General features: G+C 41.4%; 1 protein-coding gene across 4 annotated transcripts in view; it reads left to right on the top strand.

Moving 5' to 3' along the window:
- ADGRB3 (adhesion G protein-coupled receptor B3) overlaps window positions 1–23,546 on the top strand; it is a 452,998-nt gene that overhangs the window by 230,128 nt on the left and 199,324 nt on the right. For all 4 annotated transcript variants that reach the window (XM_081905943.1, XM_081905944.1, XM_081905942.1 and 1 more), the window contains 3 exons: window positions 9,050–9,196; window positions 10,469–10,544; window positions 15,207–15,309. In XM_081905943.1, the coding sequence (XP_081762069.1) occupies window positions 9,050–9,196; window positions 10,469–10,544; window positions 15,207–15,309 (326 nt within the window). The remainder of the gene's footprint in view (window positions 1–9,049; window positions 9,197–10,468; window positions 10,545–15,206; window positions 15,310–23,546) is intronic.

Below are 23,546 nucleotides of genomic sequence, written 5' to 3'. Positions count from 1 at the left end.
AGAGACCAACATTAGTATACTCATTTTGCAGGGAATGGAACCATGACTGAGACAGCATGAATGATGCATTATTTTTTTCTGTATATGGGAGGTCTTATTTTCGGGCCTTTATATCCTGCCTTTCTTTCATCATGGATCTCAAAGCAGCATGCGTTTCACCTATCCAGGCACTGACCAGACCCAGACCTGCTTAGCTTCAGCAAAGTTGTGATGTTGTGACTGTCTTCTGGAACCTGGTAGTGAAGTTAGTATACTGCAATCCTGAAGTGTAGTCCAGTGTTGGTTACTTTGGGTTTTTATATAGAAATGTGGTGGCGGCTGTGAAGCTGATTGTAGCAACTGTGCAATTAATTAAGGCTGGAGCGGCTGAAGGGAGCCAGGTAAATAATTGAGGATTAGAGTAGTGAGTGGAAACACATCTGGATTCCAGGTTTACCCTCAGAGGAACAGCACATCTGCCTACTTAAAGCACTTAAAACCCCTCCACTTAAACACCAGTCTTCTCATGAGGCAAGCTGGGGGAAAGTTATATGAAACTATGACATTTTGTTTCACACTTAGGTATTTGAGCATCGTTTAGCTGGCAAATGAATTGACTGTGAATCAGAAGGATAGACAGATAAATGAACTCTGTATATAAAGCTAAAAGCATCAATTTGTTAAATATTGACTTGTGAAATGATCCAGCTTCCTCTTGGCCAAATCTGCAAGAATAAATTATGAAAAGCCTATCGCAGAGTGCGGGGGGGGGGGGGCAGGGGACAATTTCAAGGCATATCATCTTGCCTCATTTTTGAAGATTTTGAAAGTGCAACCAGTCTGCATGAAAGTCAGTGCCTCCTGCATGCAACTGTGCACTTGATTTGGCCCAGGGGAAAGTCTGAGTGGGCAAGTGATCTTTGCAACAACCTGCAAGGAATGGGATTTTTTCAAACTGGGAATCCAAACCAACCTCAGCCCCATATTTGTTCTGCAGTATTATCAGTGGATTGCAATGTAAAGGTAAAGGTAAAGGTACCCCTGCCCGTACGGGCCAGTCTTGACAGACTCTGGGGTTGTGCGCCCATCTCACTCAAGAGGCCAGGGGCCAGCGCTGTCCGGAGACACTTCCGGGTCACGTGGCCAGCGTGACATCGCTGCTCTGGCGAGCCAGAGCCGCACACGGAAACGCCGTTTACCTTCCCGCTGGTAAGCGGTCCCTATTTATCTACTTGCACCCGGAGGTGCTTTCGAACTGCTAGGTTGGCAGGCGCTGGGACCGAGCAGCGGGAGCGCACCCCGCCGCAGGGATTCGAACCGCCGACCTTTCGATCGGCAAGCCCTAGGCGCTGAGGCTTTAACCCACAGCGCCACCTGCGTCCCCCCGGATTGCAATGTAGGATGGCCATAACTCCACCCTCTCTTTGCATAGCCAAACAACTTGTTACTTTGTTCCATTTCTCTCTGAGGAGGGCAAAAAAAGAAAAAGAAAGAAACTGAGCAATCAACAAGAGTAAAAGAGATGCAGAGAAAGAACTTTAGACTTCCCACTCTCCTTCTTAGCTCTCTGCACTCCTTATTTTTCTCAACTAGTATCTCTTGCCAATGTGGTAGTTGATCAGTGGTGTCACCTCAGGGGTTTCTGTGACTCTGCCACAAAGAAGCACATGGGTTTTCTTTTCCCAACATCTCTGGATGCTGATTGTGCCTAGTCCTAATTGTGCTGTTTTGGGTTCTCCTTAGGGTCTGTCCCCCCAAAAAATGAAAAATTTTAAGGTTGGGAGGTTGGACATTTTTATTTTTATTTTAATACTTCAGCAACTCTTTGGATGCCCCAGAGTTGAGGGTCCTTTGGAAGGAAGGATGGAATATTAATTTAATAAATAAGTCTACCGAGACCTCCCTCTGGATACATGTACCATTCTGGATACATAATTGGCGCACAGCTCTGAACATCACAAATCATTGTAATGATACTCTGTTGTTGGCTTTGTTGAGACTTTGTCCTAGTTTTAATTTAATGTTTAGTGCTGCATTATTATTTGAGGTCCCAATAGGATAGCATGACGGGGCATAATTTAATGAATACAAGGCATCTCCTTCCTATGAATATTACACATTAGTCTATCCATCTGGTGCTTTGATTATCTGCCACAAAGAATCTTGCTCTCTGGACATCTGGGTGACTGGGACGAACTGATCGTTTGTATTCCATAAAAGAAGTGAGCATATACTATGGAGGGATGCAGAATTTAAATACACTGATTTATCTTTTTATGTCTCTGAAATGGCTGTCTATTGTACATGCAAAATATGACTCAAGAAATACACTTTTAGAGGAATAATAATAATAATAATAATAATAATAATAATAATAATAATATGCAATAATGGTGATTCTCTGGAGGGTGGCAGACCTACAGATCTACAGGCCTCATCAACATGAGCAATAGAGTGGGTAGGAGAGAGACAAACCAGGGGCATTTTGAAGAACGGGATTAAACTGCATTTATTTATTTATACAACTAATCCAGAATGCGGCAGCTAGGCTGGTGACTGGGAGCGGCCGCCGAGACCATATAAAGACCTACATTGGCTCCCAGTATGTTTCCGAGCACAATTCAAAGTGTTGGTGCTGACCTTTAAAGCCATAAACGGCCTCGGTCCAGTATACCTGAAGGAGCGTCTCCACCCCCATCATTCTGCCCGGACGCTGAGGTCCAGCGCCGAGGGCCTTCTGGCGGTTCCCTCATTGCGAGAAGCAAAGCTACAGGGAACCAGGCAGAGGGCCTTCTCGGTAGTGGCGCCCACCCTGTGGAACGCCCTTCCAGCAGATGTCAAAGCGATAAACAACTACCTCACATTCAGAAGACATCTTAAGGCAGCCCTGTTCAGGGAAGTTTTTAACGTGTGATATTTTACTGTATTTTTGGTTTTTATGGAAGCCGCCCAGAGTGGCTGGGGAGGCCCAGCCAGATGGGCGGGGTATAAATAATAAATTATTTTTATTTTTTATTTTTTATTTATTTATTTATTTATTTATTTAATCTGGTACTACAGCTTTTTACTCTTTTACTACAGGTTGGATACAGACTAAATTAAAAATACTCTCAGAAATCAAAACTTCTAGAGGGTGGTATCTGTGTAAAAACAACCAAGAGTCTTATGGCACCTTAAAAGACTAAAAATGCAATTCTGTGCACACTTACCTGGGAGTAGGGTTTATTGAAGTCAACAGAACTTACTTCTGAGTAGACACACATTGTCTTGTGCTTTACATGTTCTACTATGTCATGCTGTGTACATACAGAGAAAGAGAGAGGTCCTATTTTAACCAGGCATGGTTTTAAGTCATGTCTATGGCATGTGTGAAGCACAATATGATCTTAAGCATATTAACCCAGAAGTATTTTGAAGTCCTTCGTGATTTACATACTAGTATGTGCACTTAGGATGCAGCCTTAGTGCGTTCCACAGCACACAGAATTTGAAGAAAAGTTGTCCCTATGCAATTAAAAGTTCATTTTAAAGAGGCCATCATTAGCTCAGTGTTTGTGTGAATTGGCCTTCAGAGGACACAGCCCCATCACTCTCTCACCAGTAGGCAACATGATATAATTAAAAATAAATTTGTGTTTCACAAATGCAACTCTGTCTTAGGAGTTATGTGGCAGATTTAATTTTGCCCTCTGTACTCTTTTCCTCCAGTCCTTGAAAATGTATTGCAGAGCCCAGTTGCTCAGGGAATGTGGGAGGGGAGAAGAGAGGGGTATTTCAAACAAAGGGAGCATCTGAATATTTGAATATTGTGTCTCCCTGCCCTGCAAAGAAGGGTTTGCAACAAATGTCTTGGACTAGCCCTGATTTATTATGACAAAAGCCTTTATGGGTTAGATCCTACTTTATCAGGTGCGTGAAGTATTGTTTTCAGTTGGCCAGTATTGCATACATTTTAAACTTCAGTTAAACTTTAACTTCAATTAAAGCTGTGGTTTTTTGCATCTTGAGACATTTATTTACAATCCACCCACCGTGTGTGTGTGTGTGTGTGTGTGTGCGCGCGCGTGCATGCATGTATAATGCAAACACACATACTTGCCAACTGAGGAATACACCTCATCCACAAAATGTTATTCCATAATAAATTAGTCTTTAAAGTGCTGCAAGACACTTTATTATTTTAAATTTAATAGATAAAAAGAAACATTTCAGACTGTTGTTCCCTGAAGGTATGATTCATAGGACACTTATTTACTTATTTATTTATTTGTTCGGTTGAATTGAACTATATTTCAGGTATGATAATCTTCCCCAACATTTTTCATTGTTCCTTGTGGAGTTAGGTAACAAGATACCAAATCTGGATAATATAATCACACCCAATTTTTGTTTTAGCCTACACACTAATGGATAGTCTAAATCCCCTAATTTGAGACAAGAACATGCAGCAGATCTGAAATAACTAACATTTTAATTAAATATACCATATTTAGCTGTTTTATGTCTCTCATTTATATAGGCATTCTTGCATAACTGCTTATTGTGAACCCTTAATGCAAAGTGATTTGTCTGTTTTGTATATGCAGAACAAACCCATTACTTCTGTTCTAGCATAAATAATGAAGACTAGTTAAATCTTTATTTAGGAGCTAGGGAAAACTTGTGCTGATCTTACCCCATGTGAAATATGAATCTTGTCCAGTTTCCCCCTTTAAACATACACTGTTTTGCCAATGCAGGAATATGTTATAAAATCAATAAATGTCTAGTTCATCCCTTTAATACATGCCATAAACTGCTTCCAACCACTGCTCCCCAGTTCTTATGGAGTAAATTATCTCTGGTTTTCTGCTGGTGCTACTGTTTGGTCTTAAAAGCTATGTGCCTCCACTGCCCTGATCAGGTAATAGAGTAGAACCCTGAATCCAACTGGCTCTGATGGATCAGTCTGCTTACATGATGCCAGTCCTTTGAAAGGTAAAGTCTGAGCCCTGAACACTGATGTCTGGGTACCATTCAGTCAGTGGGAGCCTGGCTGTACTGAATGCCCCCCCTCCCGGAAGCATGCAATTGTTTTCTGAAATGCAGAAGAGGCTGGGATTGATGTGATAAAGTGCTACCTATTGGAATTTGACTTTCCACAGTACTCTCACACAATAAAAGCTTGAAAGAGCCTTAAATGTAGCCTTTCTAAAGTGATGCTATAATACATAACCGGGTTAATTTGAGACTGAGAGCCAGTTGTCAAGCAGTGTAGAACAAGATCTGTAGAACTGATACCTTAATTTGAATCCTTGCCTCTATTTGAATTACAATTTCCTTTAAAATGAAATCGGCTTATGAGAGGTTCCGTACCATAATTTTTCTGTTGTGACTGCTTTTAAAGGTGTCCCTGTTGTCTCTCTCTTGCCCCTCTCTGGGGCACTTGTAGTAAATTGGTTATGCACATCATTGCCTGTGTACAAATGGCATGAACTCTATTAGCCTTCTTGTAAAATGATTAGAAAAAGCGGTGTGCAAAAAAACAATTATCGCTCTGGCTCGCATTAGAAATGGGGCTCTGAGCAGATTGTTTATCATCTGTATGAATGTGAATAATGGTACATAGGACTGTTGGAGGCTTAGAAGTAGCCTGAATCTTACTTGAAATAGGCAATGTTGCCATGGTATCATGCTCAGATTGTTAAAGCCACAATAACAGTGATTTCTATATAACAAAGGCATTATTATTTTTTAAAAAATGGAGGGGGTGAGTAAACAAAATTTCAGCTTACCCTTTTCAGCTCGGGCCTGCTATTACCGTAATTGTGCTATTTTCCACTCTTGTCACAATGATAACAGATAAGTGGATGAGCACTCTCATTAAAAACTAATATTCCATATTTGCATTTGGAACTATGGCGTGCCGGTATGTGTTTACGTGTTTGATTTTACTGTAATAGCATGCTGGGTTTTGCAAATTTAACAGCACAATCCTATGCATGTTTTCTCAGAAGAAAGACCCCAGTGTTCAATAGAACTTACTCACTGGTAAGTTGTGTTCAGGACTTTAGTACATCCTAAATATAGTTACTACATAAAGTTCCCCATTCAATACAATTTCCAGGTTCCGGTGGAATGCTAAACTATAATTTGTTTACCTCAACTCTGTTTCATTTGTACATCCATACCTGCCCAGGTTTACTAACCACAGCTTGTTGGGGATCAGCAAACCCGGAATATAAAGCATGTGTTGACACTGTATTGAATGTATTGAAGTTGTTTCATAAATATCACCTTACACTTTACACTAACTAGTTTGTTGTTGTATTCAGTCTTGGGAACCTGGTTTGGGTCACCTGGCTGCAGAGATATGAGGGGAAAGCACCTTGAAAATGAAATAATGCAGCTAAAACACTTTTACTGGTGTCTTCATAGACCTTGACCACCCTCCTATCTCTGTGTGGCAACACGCTCTTTCCCCACCCTTCCATCTGCCCTGTTGAATTATGCCTTTTCAGCCTGGCTAGGTTTTTTTGGGGGGGGGGGAGGATTAAAGGGTGCATTCTACTTTCACTTATATCTAATGATGATACATGTTAAATGCACACCTTCGCTCTCTTAGCAAACCATATCAAGAGCTCAACTGATGCAACTGCACAGCTGCTTGCTCACTAAACAGAATTAATTTTGTAATAAAGAAAGCTGTCTCTACTGAGAGATTGGATACAGATGGAGTAAGACGATTTCTGGGTTGGGCAAGTGAAGGTTCTTAGGACTGTGGGTGCTGGTGTCAGTTCTGTTTGTGTGTGTCGAGAGAGGTTAAGGGTTGCACGGATGAACAGATAATTTGAATGCTATGTGAGTTGAGAATCCTGTTTTTCACTGCTTTTGATGGGGGTGGGGGATGTGAAGGGGTCTTAGCCTTTCCACATGAAGAGGCATTTGAGTTTGCAAGGAATATATGGGGAAAGTGCTTGTAGGAGGCTTGAATCATTGAAGCCAAGGATGGTTGCAAGTGACTGGCTGGGAAACCCAGCCAGAAGGGCGGGGCATAAATAATAAATTATTAAATTATTATTATATGACTGAGCTGCCAGAGAGGCCTTGGGGCTTTTTGCTTCATTTTTTTCGGGTTTTGTTTTGTTTTGTTTTGCTGAGGTGCAGTTCTGCTTCCAATTCCTGCTGTTGGCCAATAGAAAGAAAAAACTGGTGACACAGTGGTGCTCTTACTAGCTTTTGGGCAGTGCAACTGGCTTGGAATAGCAGTCAGAGTTTCACAGAGGAGGCAGAGGTAAAGGAAATCAATATTAGTGGTGCTGGTGCAAGACATTAGCCCACCTGAGCTGGGTGGTAGCTCTGCCACTTCTCCTGCCTGCATCACTCTGGGACTCAGAGCAAGGCATTCTGGATGGTGTGGCCCAGGGAAGCACCTGCACTGCTGTTGCCTTGATATGCTGGTTGGAAATTAGGTTTAAAATTAATTTAAAGTTCATCTTTTGATTAACTTTAAGCAACTTCCCTCCACTGTAGAGGCCACTTGGGATTTATACCAGCATATAAGCAGACATAAAATTGCACTGTAATTAAAAATAAGTAAAATTGTTATTTTAAAAGTTTATTTTAGTTTTAAAAGTTTTTTTTTACTCTTATCCCCCTGCCTTGGAGTGCTTTGTGGAGTAGCGGGGCTTCCATCGCGCCCACAGCCTTGCTGGGGCAGAAGAAGGAAGTACAGACAAAACACTTTGTTGATCTCGGCTGATTGAACCCTGCTCCACCCAAGCCGAATCACCCAGCCCCTCTGCCTGATGTAAAGCTAGTAAGAGAAACACAACAAAAGCTAAAGTGGTCCTTCAGGTTAAGAACAGTTTCAGGTTAAGAACAGACCTCCAGAACAGATTAAGTTCTTAACCCGAGGTACCACTGCACTGCCAAAAGCAGGTTTAAAATACTAGATAATGAAACTACATTAATATCAGTTTTACAAAGCGTGACAAACCAAACATGATGTGCCTGGCACTGAAAAGAGATCAAAGTAGGCACCTAGCGGGCCTCTCTATTCAGCAAAATAATAATGATAATGATAAATCCTACAACTATTATCAGTGAGCCGGTGGAGTTGGGGAAGGGAAACCTCGAAGTTATCTCCCACTGTGCCATGAATGTACTCTGCATAACTCCATGCTGGTGCTGTATAAATAAGAATAAATAATAATTTTTGGGCAATTAACAATCCGTCAGTTCAGTTTCTCACTTCCCCATTTGTAAATTGGACATATCAGTTACCTGCCTCAAAGGGTCGTTGTGAAGGTAAATTTTAAAAAAAAGTTTCCATGGAACTTCGCTCACCAAATGTGCTGTGCAAGAGAGTAATAAAACAGTAATAATTACATTTCACAGTGAGGAGTAATGGGAAATGGCTTGTGAGCTGTTGGTTGCTGGGTTTTTTTTTGCTTTGTGCAGAAAAAGACTACAGACTGCTAATATGTCAATCTACTTAATGGGGCTTGTTTTCAAATCTTATTAGGCCTGTGCAAGGGATATCGGCATTGTTATTGCTTCATTAGCCTGGTTCCAGAAGTTATATCTCCCCAAGCAATTCGCAACATCCTCTCCCTAGTTCTGTCATTTTTAATCAGTTCAGAATATGCTCTGAAGAAAGAGCTCCGCTATGTCCTTCCATGTGAGTTTCAGGGCAGGAGCCAACAGAGAGAATAATCCCTGCTAAGATATTGAACCTGGCTGACAAGCGAGAGAATCAAGGCCACAACATCCATCCACAGACTATTAGTCACGTATAAGCTTGTCTTCTTCATGGTTCATATCCTTATAAGGCTGCAATGCTATGCACACTTACCTGTGAGTCCGTCCCATTGCATTTGATGGTGCTCACTTCAGAGCAAACATCTACACTGCACACATTATTTTTAATTATTATTTGAAATATAACCCTCTAAAACTTTTTATTAACCCCTTTTTCCTCATAGTCAAAATTTACTAGTGTGATCTTTTCTCAGTGCTACTGCCGTGAAGGTTAAAGCAAGTGTTCTTTTGATTCCCCTCCCCCTTCTTTTATTCTTTTTCTTAATAGTGGCCAGCATTCAGAAGCTTCCTGCGGCATCTGTCCTCACAGACATCAATTTCCCCATGAAAGGAAGGAAAGGAATGGTCGACTGGGCACGAAACTCAGAAGATAGGGTTGTCATTCCAAAAAACATCTTCACCCCTATGTCAACAGGTAAAAACTAAAAGAGCGCTTGTCCTTATATTTTCTTAGGAGAAGACAGAGGTTGGGCCTATCACTTTACAGAAGCAGTGTATCTGTGTATCTGAAGAAGTGTGCATGCACACGAAAGCTCATACCAAGAACTAACTTAGTTGGTCTTTAAGGTGCTACTGGAAGGAATTTTTTTTTGTTTTGACTTTACAGAAGCTTTGTAATAACCTCCCATTTTAAAGTACACAGAGATCATTATTGTCTTCTGCATACAGTGGTACCTTGGTTCTCAAAGTTAATCCATTTCAGAAGTCCGTTCGACTCCCGAAAGTGTTCGAAAACCAAGGCGCAGCTTCCAATTGGCTGCAGGAGCTTCCTGCACTCAAACGGAAACCGTGTTGGATGGTCAGTTTCCGAAAAACGTTTGCAAACCAGAACAAACCAGGGTTTGTAGCGTTTGGGAGCCAATTTGTTCAGGAGCCAAGCCATTCAAGAACCAAGGTACACTGTACATACATTACATAAATGAGGGACAGCTGGGAGGACAGGAGGTGAGGAGAGGGCTCTTATGAGACCCATGGTTATCCCTTTTCCACACACAGACTTACCTTACATTGCTAGGAGTATAGCGCATACATCTAAAAATGTGTAGTATGAATACAAATAAATCTTGGCATCATGCAGGTATACTTGACAGGCAACTGAGATTCACTGTGGCTTCCTGTTGAGTACATCCTTTGTGCCAAAACCAGGTTTCTTGTTGCATAATGTGTGAAACACCTTCCATTCAGGGGTGGGCGTTAGTGTAGAGACTGGCTCCTACAGTGACTTTCCTAAGGCAATATGCATTGGCTTGATATTTCAGAATTAGAATACAATAGCCAAATTGCTGCTGTGGAAATCCTCTTCAGTGTTAAAGGGGGTGGGGGAAGTCCTCTAAAAATAACTCCTATGGATCTTTCATAATCAGGGCAGAATATATCATGAAATGCTGGTACGGTTTAGCGGCCAATGATGAATCTCACAAAACAGCCAGCCTTCTGAGTGCTTTAAATCTTGTGAGATGTTCCAATTGTAGAGACCTTTCCCTCCCCGCACCCTAATATATCATATTACATTTTTATGACAGCATACTTGGAAATATATTTCGCATTGCGATGATGATTTCTTTAAAGATAGAACTTCTTCCACAATGATAAATACCCTTTCACGTACCCATATGCTGACTATGTTGGAAAGGCAAGAAATTTAACGTACACACTGTTTTCCCTCTCTTCCCCACTTTCATTTTAGATCTAGATGAATCCACCGTATTTGTTCTTGGAGCAGTACTATACAAAAATTTAGAACTGATTTTACCCACCTTAAGGTATGTGTTGTGACTAGGAGACAGCATGATTTATATTACTTCAAAAATATGCATCTGGGATGTATTGAGTTGAAAACTGACGGCAATTTCCATGGGTTTTTATGCAGTACAAGATTTTCCCCCTCAGTAGAGTAGGGATGGACAACTTGGCCTGGGGCCTAGATCAGATTATTTTCCTGCCCTCCCATCTCACCAGCTGAACTCTGTCCTGCCTGCTTCTCCACTCCTCTCTGGGATCAGCCCTAATTTGAGAGTTAGAGAAATTCTAAGGAAGGGGTAAAAGAAACATGGAGATGCAGAAGACACTGGACCATCTAAAGCAGGAATGGTGGATCTTTTCTGACCAGTGGGTCAGATCCTTATCTCCTCACCTGTTGGTGGGCCAAATTTGACAGGTGGGTGGCGCTTCCCCCTTGTCAATCAGCTGATACTATGCTTTGAAGTCCCAACTGGGAGGGGAGGAGAGGAAAGATGTCCTTTGAAGGACAGATCTTCCTCCCATTCTGATCAAAAAGGAGGGGGAAAGATACCTTTTGGAAACACCAACTACCTTGGGGAAAAATCCCTTGAATGCTGCACAAGTGGTGCACAATCGGCTGGTTGACAGATGGACATGGTTTAGGGAAAATGGCATCGTGGGCCACCTTAGACTCCCAGGGAACTCCCAATTGGCTCCCTGGCTGGAGGTTCCCCACCTCTGATCTAAAGGAAGTGGAGCGAGCTGAGATGGAGACGAGGGAGCTTCTGTGGCAATGCAGGAGAAGGCAGCAGCAGCAGCAGGTGAGGAGGAGGAAGGCAGGCCTAGGGTGCTGAGCAAAATTACCTACTTGGCCCATAAATGGAAAAAGGAGCCATAGGTGGTTTGGATTTCCCCCAACGCTGACAAAAAATGCATAAACTCTGCAACTTTTAATTGCACTTTTATCTGATCTTTCTTTTTGAACTTTGTACTGCTATTGTTTAGTGTTTTGTTCATTTTTGTAAACTGCCCATAGTTCTAAAATAAGACAGCATACACATGTTTTGAATATAGATAAGTCCTTCACCATCAGGACTGCTTTCAGAAGCACAATTCTATTTAGAAATTCGATTAGAGGCTGTCCTGGATTTGAAGCTTGAAATCAATGTGATATGCTGCCTTTATTTAGCCCTCACTGAGACATAACCTCTGCCCTCCGTCTCCTTTCCTGTGGAAAAAAGACTTCCCTGACTTTAATTGATAGTTTCCCTACACGCAGAACTGTGGAATTAGATATTATCAAACACTTTTCTGTCTGGACAGTTGGGAGGCCCTTCCTCACACCTCTGTGCATTTCTCTTCAACAAGACAAGTTTAGAGGAATTTTGATAATACTGAAGCATGGCACAATTTGTACCTATCACTGCATCACTGATCTCACAGGTTCCGTTTTCGCAATCAGTATAGGCTTTCTTCCTGTTTAACATAAGTTTCATGCCAGAAGTGTCTTCAGGCATTTCACAAACTCATAAACAATAAGTGGAGGCTCATTAAACATAAACTCTTCCAGAATAACTGAAACGCCGGTCTTTATTTAAAAACAGTCTGAGACTCAGCACGACTGGGTTTCATACATTAAGTACAATGATGAAGGGGCCAGATTCATCATAATGTGAGATTCAAAGTGGGCTCAGTTAGATAACTGTACTCAGTCATGAGGTTTGACATGGCACATAAGCAGCTCCATTGATGGAAATGGAACAAAACTGATGGAATGCTTGAAAAGCTAATCGAACCATTTTATGCCCAGCGTGATATATATAAGGGGGAATATGTATGTATTGTAATCCAATCTGCTTTTCCGCTCTGCTATTTATTGCATGCTTTTGAGTCACTTTCCAAGTCACTTCCAGCACACAGAGATTTAGGTGCAGCACTTCATAATACGAATGGTTGTTTCACAACTGCCTCTGCATATGGCATTGACAATATGCCTTTTACCATTAAAAATGTCTTTACTACAGATGTTTGACTTTCTCAAGGGAGTATAGAACACTAATTTACAGTGTTGTTGAAAAGAGAGGAAACTCGTTCAGAGTCGGATAACCACGATATTTATTCCCAGTGATTCTGCAGAGAGAGAATATTAAAATATATTCCTGTGCTTAGTAGATTTTGTCTTGTGTTTCTCAGCAGTTGATTGTCTGCAATAAGTACATGCAGTAGGAGTGCTTCATTGCACGGTAGCAGAAATGTGAACTGGAAATATAAGGGCTTTTAAAAGAGAAAAGCAAAAGCCAAATGCTGCAGCATGTCATTCATTCTATTAACATAACATGGCATATGCTGTCCCTCTTTGACTAAAATGAATGGAGAAGATCTTGAAGGGCAGGAAGCTCCAAAGAGCACCTACCCCCGCAATGAGTCTCTGGACTGAGTTGCTGTATTTATTATTGTTATTATTGTTCATTTTTGTAAGATTTTACCACTTTCTTCAAAATGGGTTTTCCCCCTTCTGTTTAGCTTTGCATCTTAAACCCCAATTTCTCCTGCATCTTTTATCCATCTCAGACATAACAGAAAATTTTCCAGCTGGCGAAGGGATTTGCTAAATATTTGTCAGATTGATATTGGGGGGGGGAGTGGGGGTAATTAATCTGTGAATGTTGCCAAAGTAGGAAACATCATCGGTCCAACTGATGGTTTAAGTAGGAGCTGCACATTCCAGTCTCCTTTTAAAGGTTTAGTAAAATATAGGACAGATGAATGTTTCAGTGCTACTATACAAACTTATACAGCCATGAATAAAGGAATTTTGGACTTTGCATGAAAATATAAACAGGAGATGAAGGGGATAACTGTACCCCATCACCCTGCAGGTACTGATAATTGATGTATGTACTGCTTTCAGACATGCAGTATATCATGATATACACTGCATTGTAATAAGTTTTGTGGGAAATGCTGTGCTAATTTTTGAAATAACCAGCACAGAAAACAGGGTACTTTAGTTAGGAGTAGGTGAGTGTATCTGAGTAGGCTCCCCCTGTCTTAAATGTCCATTGTAAGGCACAGACACCAGGGCAACCCACGTGTCATCTGGGGCTCAGGGCCAAAGGCTTAAGCCAAAAATCCCCTTTTCCCTCATTGAGCCTTCACATGGGTAACATAGTAAGAGTACTTCCGAGAGTTTCTAATGTTGCTTCTAGAATCAAACCATGAACAGTTCTGTTTGCAATTTCTCTCCCTCTTCTTACATTTACTCACTTTTACATTGATGAAACTCTGCAAAATAAATAAATAAATGAAACTGGCATCCATGTATGCGCTTCTGTGCATTAGGCAAACACTCCACAAAGGGACTGTACAACTATATATATGCAGCCACATAAAAATGCTTCCCCCCCCCCATTGTTTCTCAATTTTCAGGTATGCGCTGGCAGTGTAAGGGGAGGGGGGGAACAAACGGGAGAGGGCCGAAAGCTGTAAAACAGTTCTTTGCACCACATTCAGAAATAAGTAATGAAACAATGGCAAATTGCTAACATAATGGTTGGGTGGTTTAGAACACCAAAATCCAGATAAGAAAAATTCCAGTACCATCTGTATCAAAATAATTAGCGTGGAATTCTACTAAATGTATTCTCCAAAGACAGAAGGAAAAGGAAGCATTATTTGCCAGTTCCCTCTCTTACCATCCCCACCCACTGGATCTGAACCCTTTTGTTCGTGGAAGAGCAGATCTGGATTGAACCCATTACATTACATTTTTCTTTGGAGATGGTTTTTTGGGGGGGGTTTGTAAGCTTGCATCCCACAACGGCAATACTTGTTGCCCCCACCATTCACCACTGATATCTGAAGTGGTGACCCTGAGTAGCTTCTGCCGCTTCAGAATCAACTGGAAAGAAAATGGCAGAGGGCCAAAATGTGAGGCAATGCTTCTTTAAAACAGGACAGCTTATTAAGGCTGCTGTCATCAAAATACATTTTACGCAAGAATACCTTTAAAACAAATGAGGCTGTTTTGGTGGAAGTAGTTTGATGATTGTCACCTGGGGGACCAATCTGAGGACCGAGAAACTGATATAAACTGTCCACATGATTTTGGTGGGCATGAGGTCAACTCCTCCTGGCCTCATAAATGAGAATCCCAGAGGAAAACAATGGGGCCTCACCAGCGTAAGTGATCTGTGAATTGAAACCCTTGGGTATCTTCCGAACAATCTCGTTGTTCATTCATATATGGAATGAAATGGGTTTTAAGTCTCTCTGGTTATAGATCAGAAAAATTGATTCTGAGGAAACTCATTGCTGTCATCCATCTTAACTTTTTCAGTTAGCAGTCAGCAAAACAGCCAGGCCAGAACTTTGCAAGAAATATGTTTTGTTTTGTGTAAAACAAGCCTACTGAGTTCACCTTGAGATAAATGAATTTACAGCCATTTAAAGACCTGCCTGAAGGTTTGTGTTGTCAATCTGTCTCTTTAATCAATGAATCATACTTAAGGAATGGCTCTTGGATCAGCACGAGGGCTTTCTTTAATTCTTCACCAGGTCTAAGAACAGGGGGAATTGTATTTTCAATAAATGGCATGTAGGGATATTAATTTAAATTCTCATCTAGTCATATTCTCTCTTTGCTTGATTGCATCATATTGAGGTTTTAATAAATGTTGTGTTTTTTAACTGTTCTTTTTCAGAAATTATACAGTTGTAAATTCCAAAATCATTGTGGTGACCATAAGGCCTGAGCCCAAAACATCCGATTCCTTTCTAGAGATAGAGTTAGCTCATTTGGCTAATGTAAGTATTGATGTAGTGAATGTTCATTATTATTATACAACTCATTATTTATACTCTTTTATAAAAAAACAAAGAATGTATTGAAATAACTGTTTTGTCAAATTCTTAATCAACCCATTAGATTTATCTTTTTTTTCCCCTTTTGTTGGAGTTGCTGCTTTTATATTGCAACTTTAATTCATACTGAAATCAATGTTTTGCCTTACTGCAGTCCCATAAGGTGTTGTTAACCTTTTGTCTCCCAGATGTTGGTGGGCTATAACTCCCACCATCCTTAACCATTGTCTATGCTGCCTTGGGCTGGTGAAAGTTAGGAGTCCAACAATATCTGGAGGGTCAGAGAATAGCCACATCCTTGATATAATAGAGCAGCCACCCCTATATTAAAACTAGATCCATTGCACAGATCTCACGATTTCCTGAGTTAATTGTGTGTCCCTAAAGGGGACGCGGGTGGCGCTGTGGTGTAAACCACTGAGCCTTGGGCTTGCCGATCGGAGGGTTGGTGGTTCTAATCCCCGTGACAGGGTGAGAGCCTGTTGCTCAGTCCCAGCTCCTGCCAACCTAGCAGTTCAAAAGCACATCAAAGTGCAAGTAGATAAATAGGTACTGCTCCGGCGGAAAGGTAAACAGAGTTTCCGTGCCCTGCTCTGGTTTCACCAGAAGCGGCTTAGTCATGCTTGCCAAATGACCTGGAAAATCTGTCTGCAGACAAACACTGTCTCCCTCAGCCAGTTAAGCGAGACGAGCGCCACAACCCCAGAGTCGTTTGTGACTGGACTTAACTGTCAGGGGTCCTTTACCTTTACCTTCTAAAGCAGCAGAGTTTAATTCAATTGCAAGTAAATAGAAACTACCTTGTTTGAGCATTTGATTTCCCTAGGCTATGTTCTACTGCTAAACCATACTAACATTTCAATGTATATATTTGACTTTGTAAGGATTTGTGTGAATCCTTGGCTTCAACTGTATAATGTGATATATATTGATATTGGGTGGTTAGACATCATCAAAGTATCATGTGATTTTGAGGTAGGAAGATGATTACCTTTCTCATAGCTTTTTCAGCTGGTGTATGGCAGGGTTGGTATTCTTATAGCCACCCTACAGATGGTATTGGGCTACAACTCTCATTATCTCTATTGGCTGCACTAGTTTGGTTGATGGAGCCACAAAGTACCTACCCTTATGCATGGAATCACTGAAATTGGCAAGACAAATTCCCAGGGTTGGTGCATGCCCCTTTCCACAACACGCATAATGTAACATGTTATGCACACACTCCACCCACAAGACTATACTCAAGTAAACTTAGTAAGATAGATACTTTCCCCACAAACTTTTAAGTTTTGAGGGAGAATAATCCTTTGGACTGGGCCCCCATGCATGCACGCCTCCATATGGAATGCTCATGTCACATGTGATCAGGGCCGTCTTTACCCAGGGGTGTAAGGGGTGCAGGGCACCCGGGCGCTGAATTCTGGGGGGCACCAAATGTATACCTACTGTATACTGGTCTCTCTTGATTGGTGGCAGTAAAAATCAATGGAGCGAAATTCCCTGCCCCCCTCCTCTGTTGCTCTGCTACTCCATAGCGTCAAATTTTCCCGACGAGTCAGGAAAGAAAAGCAGTTTTTTCCACTCTGTCATTGTTTAAAAATGGTCAACAACTTTGGCTTCCACCCTCCCAAAATAAGCTCAACAATTTTAAATTTTGGGGTGGATCTTTGCACCCTGGTGGCGCATATGCTAAAGATGGCCCTGCATGTGATAAAGACGGCCCTGCATTAGATGCAAAAGAGAAGAGGTGCACTCTCCTCCTTTTCAATGGGAATTGGGTCATTGCCTGATAAGGACCTAACTGGCCCCATGTATTATTTATTTTGTGCTTTTAAAACTTGAGGAAGCTTCCAACTTGATTTCCAGTGTAGAGCCTAAGCTTGCTGAGAGGTCCAAAAATCCCTTTTCCTATATGCAGGCAGATTTCTTTTCATGTTCAGAAATGTATACATCTGAGAGCCTTGCTGAATACTTTACACATTCTCACATTTGTATAGTGTAGTAAACAAACATCTTTGACAGGACTTTCTTAACAGAATTCTGAACACAAAAAACTGCTAGAAGCATTCACAAATTTCAGTTACAGATAGGCCTCCTTACTATATCAGTAACTACAGACATAGATCCAATGCAGATGAGCATGTGAAGTCAAAGCATTCAAAGCAATTTTCTTATTCACTGTACTATAGTGCCTAATGTAGTATACTCAATATATTGTGCAATACAGAATATGTTTTACCATCTACCCAGCAATGCCAGTGGGAATCTGCATCCCACATATTTCAGGCCACTAGCTGAATGACTCTCGCGTCAAATAAAATCTTTATTGTTGTGTTCAATGACTAGTACCAAAGAATCAAAATAGGAAACACATAAAACACATTATCCAGCTGTGTATAATAGCAAAATCTGGAATGAAATAAAATAAGGTAGATAAAAAAACACACACACAAAGAGAAAATAAACTCCAAGAAGGGAAATTACAGAGTGGCTGGGATCAGATCCTGGTGGGATTTATTTGCTGTAGGTAGGCCACACTGATGGATACATGGTTTGAAGAGGAGTTGAAGGACATAAAATACATCTAATCATCCTGGCAGCTCTAATAAGAAATGTTCCATAAAGGTTTTATGCAAGTCATGTAAAAGGAGCAGTGCAGGAGGATATGGGTCGCCTACTTGACCTCTCCAGAGTCTCTGGGGCAACTTCATGTGTGGGAGTGAGTGTTTGTGTATCTTCCCTACAGGACTACTGAAGGGATGGCATTTAAGCATGCCAGCATGAATGCTATGAACTGCTTTCAGACCAAGAGTTCAGAAAGATAGTTGGCTGGTTTGTCAGTCTGGAGCGCTCCATCAGTTAGAGTATCATCGCAGGTTGAGCCTAGATTGTGTTGGTGCTCAACATCTAAGATACGTTCATTGTTAGAGAACCATTCTGACCTTCTCACATCCAGTAGGCATGAGGGAAATCAAGGGAAATCTGCATAGCTAGAGTTTTTCTAGCTATACAGTAGGGACTGCTTCAATACAGATTGCTTCTCAGCTCAAAAGCAGCACACCAGATTGTGGCTTTGCAGTTAAACTTACAAAGCTCCAAGTCTTCTGATACCAGAAGTCCTCACTAAGGGATAAGGACTTCGTTGTTAAAAATAAGAATTTGAGTTCTTATTATGATCCATTTATCAGTTTATTTGTGGTCACTTTACATCTAAATACCATGGATGTGAAATTTAATTGCAAACCATCTGTAGACAATCATGTGATGATTGCATTTCACAGTTTTGCCACTCTGGGATTCTCTTCCCATAGCAAATCACAGAAATGCATATGCATGACTGACAGACACGCATCTAGATGCAAGTTACTTAAAAAGTTGAGATTTCGTGACATACAGAAGCAGCTTTTATACCTGAAAAGCATACTAGTTCTAGAAACTAATATATGTAGTACAAAGAACAGAGTCTAGGAAGCTATATGTTGAACCTAAAAAAAAGGTCCAAAAAAGGCTCAATATATATTTTGAAAAAATATTTAGGGAAATCCTACAGGAAGGCATCTTTCTTTTTGGTTTAAATTGTATCCATATGGGCTCATTAGCCATAGCTAATTTAAAAAGTTACATGCACAACCCAACCGATATTAAGCACTTTTAGATTTGATTGAATTCAATAGGAGAGATTTAACCACATGCTAAACTGGGACGCAGGTGGCACTGTGGATTAAATCACAAAGCCTAGGACTTGCCGATCAGAAGGTCAGCAGTTCGAATCCCCGTGATGGGGTGAGCTCCCGTTGCTCGGTCCCAGCTCCTGCCAACCTAGCAGTTCGAAAGCACATCAAAGTGCAAGTAGATAAATAGGTACCGCTCCGGCAGGAAGGTAAATGGCGTTTCCGTGCGCTGCTCTGGTTCACCAGAAGCGGCTTCGTCATGCTGGCCACATGACCCGGAAGCTGTATGCCAGCTCCCTCGGCCGATAAAGCGTGACGTGCACCGCAACCCCAGAGTCGGTCACGACTGGACCTAATGGTCAGGGGTCCCTTTACCTAAACTGTCCCACTGAAAACAATGAGACTTAGAAGAGCTTAACTTTGGTTGGGTTGTGCCTAAGAATATGTGAATCTGCATTCAGTATACAGTGGTACCTTGGGTTACAAATGCTTCAGGTTACAGACTACGCTAACCCGGAAGTAGTACCTCGGGTTAAGAACTTTACCTCAGGATGAGAACAGAAATCGCATGGCGGTGGCAGTGAGAGGCCCCTATTAGCTAAAGTGGTACCTCAGGTTAAGAACGGACCTCCGGAACGAATCCAGTTCTTAACCAGAGGTACCACTGTATGCATTTTTGTACACATTCCCAAGCTGGAGAGCTCCACTGTAAAATTCAGGGAAGTGCAAATTTTGAAGGATAGCTATGTTTTGGCTCTCATACTGCTATGTAAAGTGTAAATTAGGTAGTGCAAATTTGTTTAAGTTTCTCCCCTATCTGTAGCTTTGCCTTAAAAGCAGTTAGTGGATTGGACTGTAAGGGTTAACTGCAAACAAAGGGGAATGGGGCAGCATGTGGAAAAGGTTGTAGTGACTTTGGTCACCATGTTGAGATAAGAAGAAAGAATCAAAATAGTGTCACTAAACTGTATCAGTGTAGGAATCAACAGATAAACTCCATATAAGTAATTAAAAAATGGCCAATAGCATCAAGGCCATGGGAAGGTTAAACGAACGTCTTTGAAAGCCATTTTTAGAAACCTTTTTTCAGCTTGTTTATTTTATTGTTCTTTTCAGTAATCTACTGACATAGCGTTTGCCTCTTGCCAGTTCTTTAAAATGTTTATTAGCTTGATTCTGGCAGCAGAAAATGCAGGGCATTGATTGTCATTTGGCTTTGTCTACCTTTCTGTAACAGGATATTAATGACTACCATATTAACACAGGGCCAGGAAGTGCTGACAAGGCAGGAAAGCAATAGTCTTGTCAATAACATCCTGGAAGAGGTGTCGTTTTCTTTTGGCTCTGTTTGAATCCAAAATCTCCTTTTTCTTCAGACAGCAGGTCGGATTCAGTCCCTTGAGTGAACTCAATAGTAAAGGGGTGAGAGACTTCATATAGGCAAAGTCAATCCATTCAGGAATCATTGCCTAATATCTGCCAGAATCTATGTAAGAAATACCATCTTTAATGGAGTCTCGAAGCACTGACATCTCTAGGACTCAATGCGTTGAACTTTATTGGGGTCTTTTCTCAAGTGATACTACAACACTCTTTGAATATTCCACATTTGTTGGTTTGCTCTCTGTGAGCTTGTTCATATGTTACCTTAGCAGCATAGTTGCTGCTTCCCCCAAAACCATTCTACACTTTCCTCAATTTATGAAGTTTGGTAATCACATGAGACAGGTTGATCAACATTACAAGCTAAGATGTGGTCGTGGAATTGTGATGCCCCATTCTTCTGTCTCTTACATGTGTGTGTGCACCCCCACACACACACTTTTTCTTCATCATGAATTACCGGGGCAACATGTGATGTGAAACCAGCAATCATGCCCTTTGCATAACACTTTACTCATGAACATGAATTTATGAACATACAAACCACGCCTCTGCTGAAATGTTAATAAATGAAAATCTGTTTTTAACTTGGAAAACATCTAACACTAGCAGAATAATATCTAAAGGTAAGGATGGGGAATAGCAACAGAGCAACATCACGGACTGCGTTGAGAGTATTTTCCCCATTCCATTCCTTTATTGTTTCTTTGGTTCACTCTGCCCTGCGTTTCTGTCCTGAACCCCTGGCCTACCTGGGAGCAAGTTAGTATGTCAAGTACCCAGTCCAGCATCAATCAACATGTCCAAAGTACAAACAAAGCGCAGTCCCACAGAGATCCTTGAGCATCCAAACTGAGGTCCATCAGCATGGGCAGTTGAGCAGACCCAGCACCTCACCTCTGCTGCCCTTTTGTACTTTGCATGTTGATTGCAACATCTGGGCTTGATGAAGCACGAGACCCTCAGCTGTTCCAAGCCTACTCCAGCTGAGGAATCACACCCCTCCTCCCAGAGATAGCGAGCCCCACCTGGTCAGCTAGGGAGCTGGGCTGTAGGACCATGCCTGCCTCAGCCTCCCAGAGCACCCCACCCCCTGCTTCCTACGCTTCGCTTCACAGCCTGCAATGTTCATGGAGACACTGGGCACTGACCCCCATCCCCTGGTCATCCACCATCACCTTGTGAGTACTTCCTACACCAACCTCTCCTTCCCATTCCCAGTTTGCCCTGGTATGTTCCAGTCTCGGTAACATCCTTTGCCAGGATCCTCTTCCCCCTCCCTGTTGTCCTGCCAGCTCATGACAGTGTAACTGGGTGAATTTCTAAAACTGTCTCTGGATATGGAGGACATGCACAGTTTGCCATAGCTTTCAGAGCATCAGTATCTTTGGTTCCTACGCATAACATGTGCATTGATGAAACAATGTGTCTACAAAAATAAATCTTGATGGAAACATGCCACATCAGGATTACTTTTCTTCTTTTTTGCAGCATTTGATGATGGGGAAAGATGCAAATGAATTGAAGGGCACTGAAGTTATGAAAAGAATGTACCGTGCTTTGTACAAAATTCAGAAATGAAAAAAGATAGTTTCTCATACTTCAGAGGCAAAACTAGGTATCTTAAAACTCAAAGGGAGGGATTCAGGGTACTGCTAAAACAAACATCCCCTCAGTGCATGCATTTATGCTTGCCTAATGGAGCAACCTCCCCTTTCCCAGCATATAGTTCTAGGTATCTCTCCAATACCCCGGAGCCATTTGCAGGGGAAATGGGGAGAAGGCTCCATTGCACTAGCAGGAGGCCTTGCACTGGCTCCCACTAGCAGAAGTATTTAGTTGAATCCAGGCACCAGTTCAGTTGAGGGAATTTTCAGAAGCCCTCCACAGATTCACAAATACCATCACTGGATTGAAATTGTCCACTTCAGTGGACTTGGCTGTGTAAATTGGGGAGGGGGGCTCAAGTGAGCTATGGCTATACAGGTGTTCTTGGACTAAACTTCCACCATTCCTAGTAGCCATGTTGACTGTGGCTGATGGAAGTTGGGAGTCCAACAAGATCTGGAGGACTGCAGGTTCCCCACCCGTAATGTAAATGTCTGAGATTGAGATCTTGTTATGTCTTTGTGTAATAGGATTTTGTTGTTATTGCTGCATAAAGGAGAGGAAGATAAAAACGTTAGTTGAAAATGCCATTGGTAATTAATCAGTATCTTTGCCCCCGCCCCGCTTGCTATCTTAATGATTTTCTTTTTTCTCCTTTGCCATAATTTACCTGAATTTAAGAATAGATAGTAATTTTTCTAATTAAAATGTCTTCATTCGGCACAATTTGTCTTTGAACTTTGTACTCTACTTAATAAGGTGAAGATAATTTTGTTTCATCCATAGACATTGAATGTTCTGTATTAACAGCTCACAAAGCACTCATGTTCATGCCACCAATTAAACGGGCTAATTATTTAATTAAATTACTGAATAAGAAATAAAATCCTGACTTTCTTTATTCAATTACTCTTTTCTCATGTTACATGAATAACAGCTCAATGTTATTCAATGTATGATTTGTTAAACAATTTCTTTATTGCTTAATTTAATCACTATGATCAGATGAATGTCAGAGACTTAAGATGTTTTTCAAAAACTGCAACTTTAGTGAGAATTGTGTATAACAGACATAATACCTGAGTGATGGGTTCCCAGTATGAAAGGATACTAGTCATAACCTGTCTGCCAGACCTATGGACTTGATCAAAAGATGACTGTCATGGACTGATCAGCCACATTACACTTCTGCACCAAGCGTTCATCTTCTACATCTAGAAACAACTCTAGTCACTATTCTGCTATACCTATCCCTTTAGAGGCAGATAGGAGTGTGAGGAATGGAAACTCTGTAGTATGTCAGGCATAATACTAAACCGCGGTTCACCAGCACCACCTTCTGGAAACAGACTTCTAGAAAGGAATGGAAGCACAATAAGGCAGTGTACCCATCACCTAATCTGGGCAGCCTATATGGAAGGATACCATCATGGGTAGAGTCAAAAGCAAGCTGGCCCTTTCCCTGTTCTTCTCCCAGCATAGGTGATCCATCATGGTGACCATATTGCCAAAGCC

This window comes from Podarcis melisellensis (genome assembly GCF_964234715.1).
Source record: "Podarcis melisellensis genome assembly, chromosome: 3".
Classification (NCBI taxonomy): domain Eukaryota; kingdom Metazoa; phylum Chordata; class Lepidosauria; order Squamata; family Lacertidae; genus Podarcis; species Podarcis melisellensis.
The sequence above is the reverse complement of the archived record's forward strand: the minus strand, read 5'-3'. Positions and strand labels throughout refer to the sequence as shown.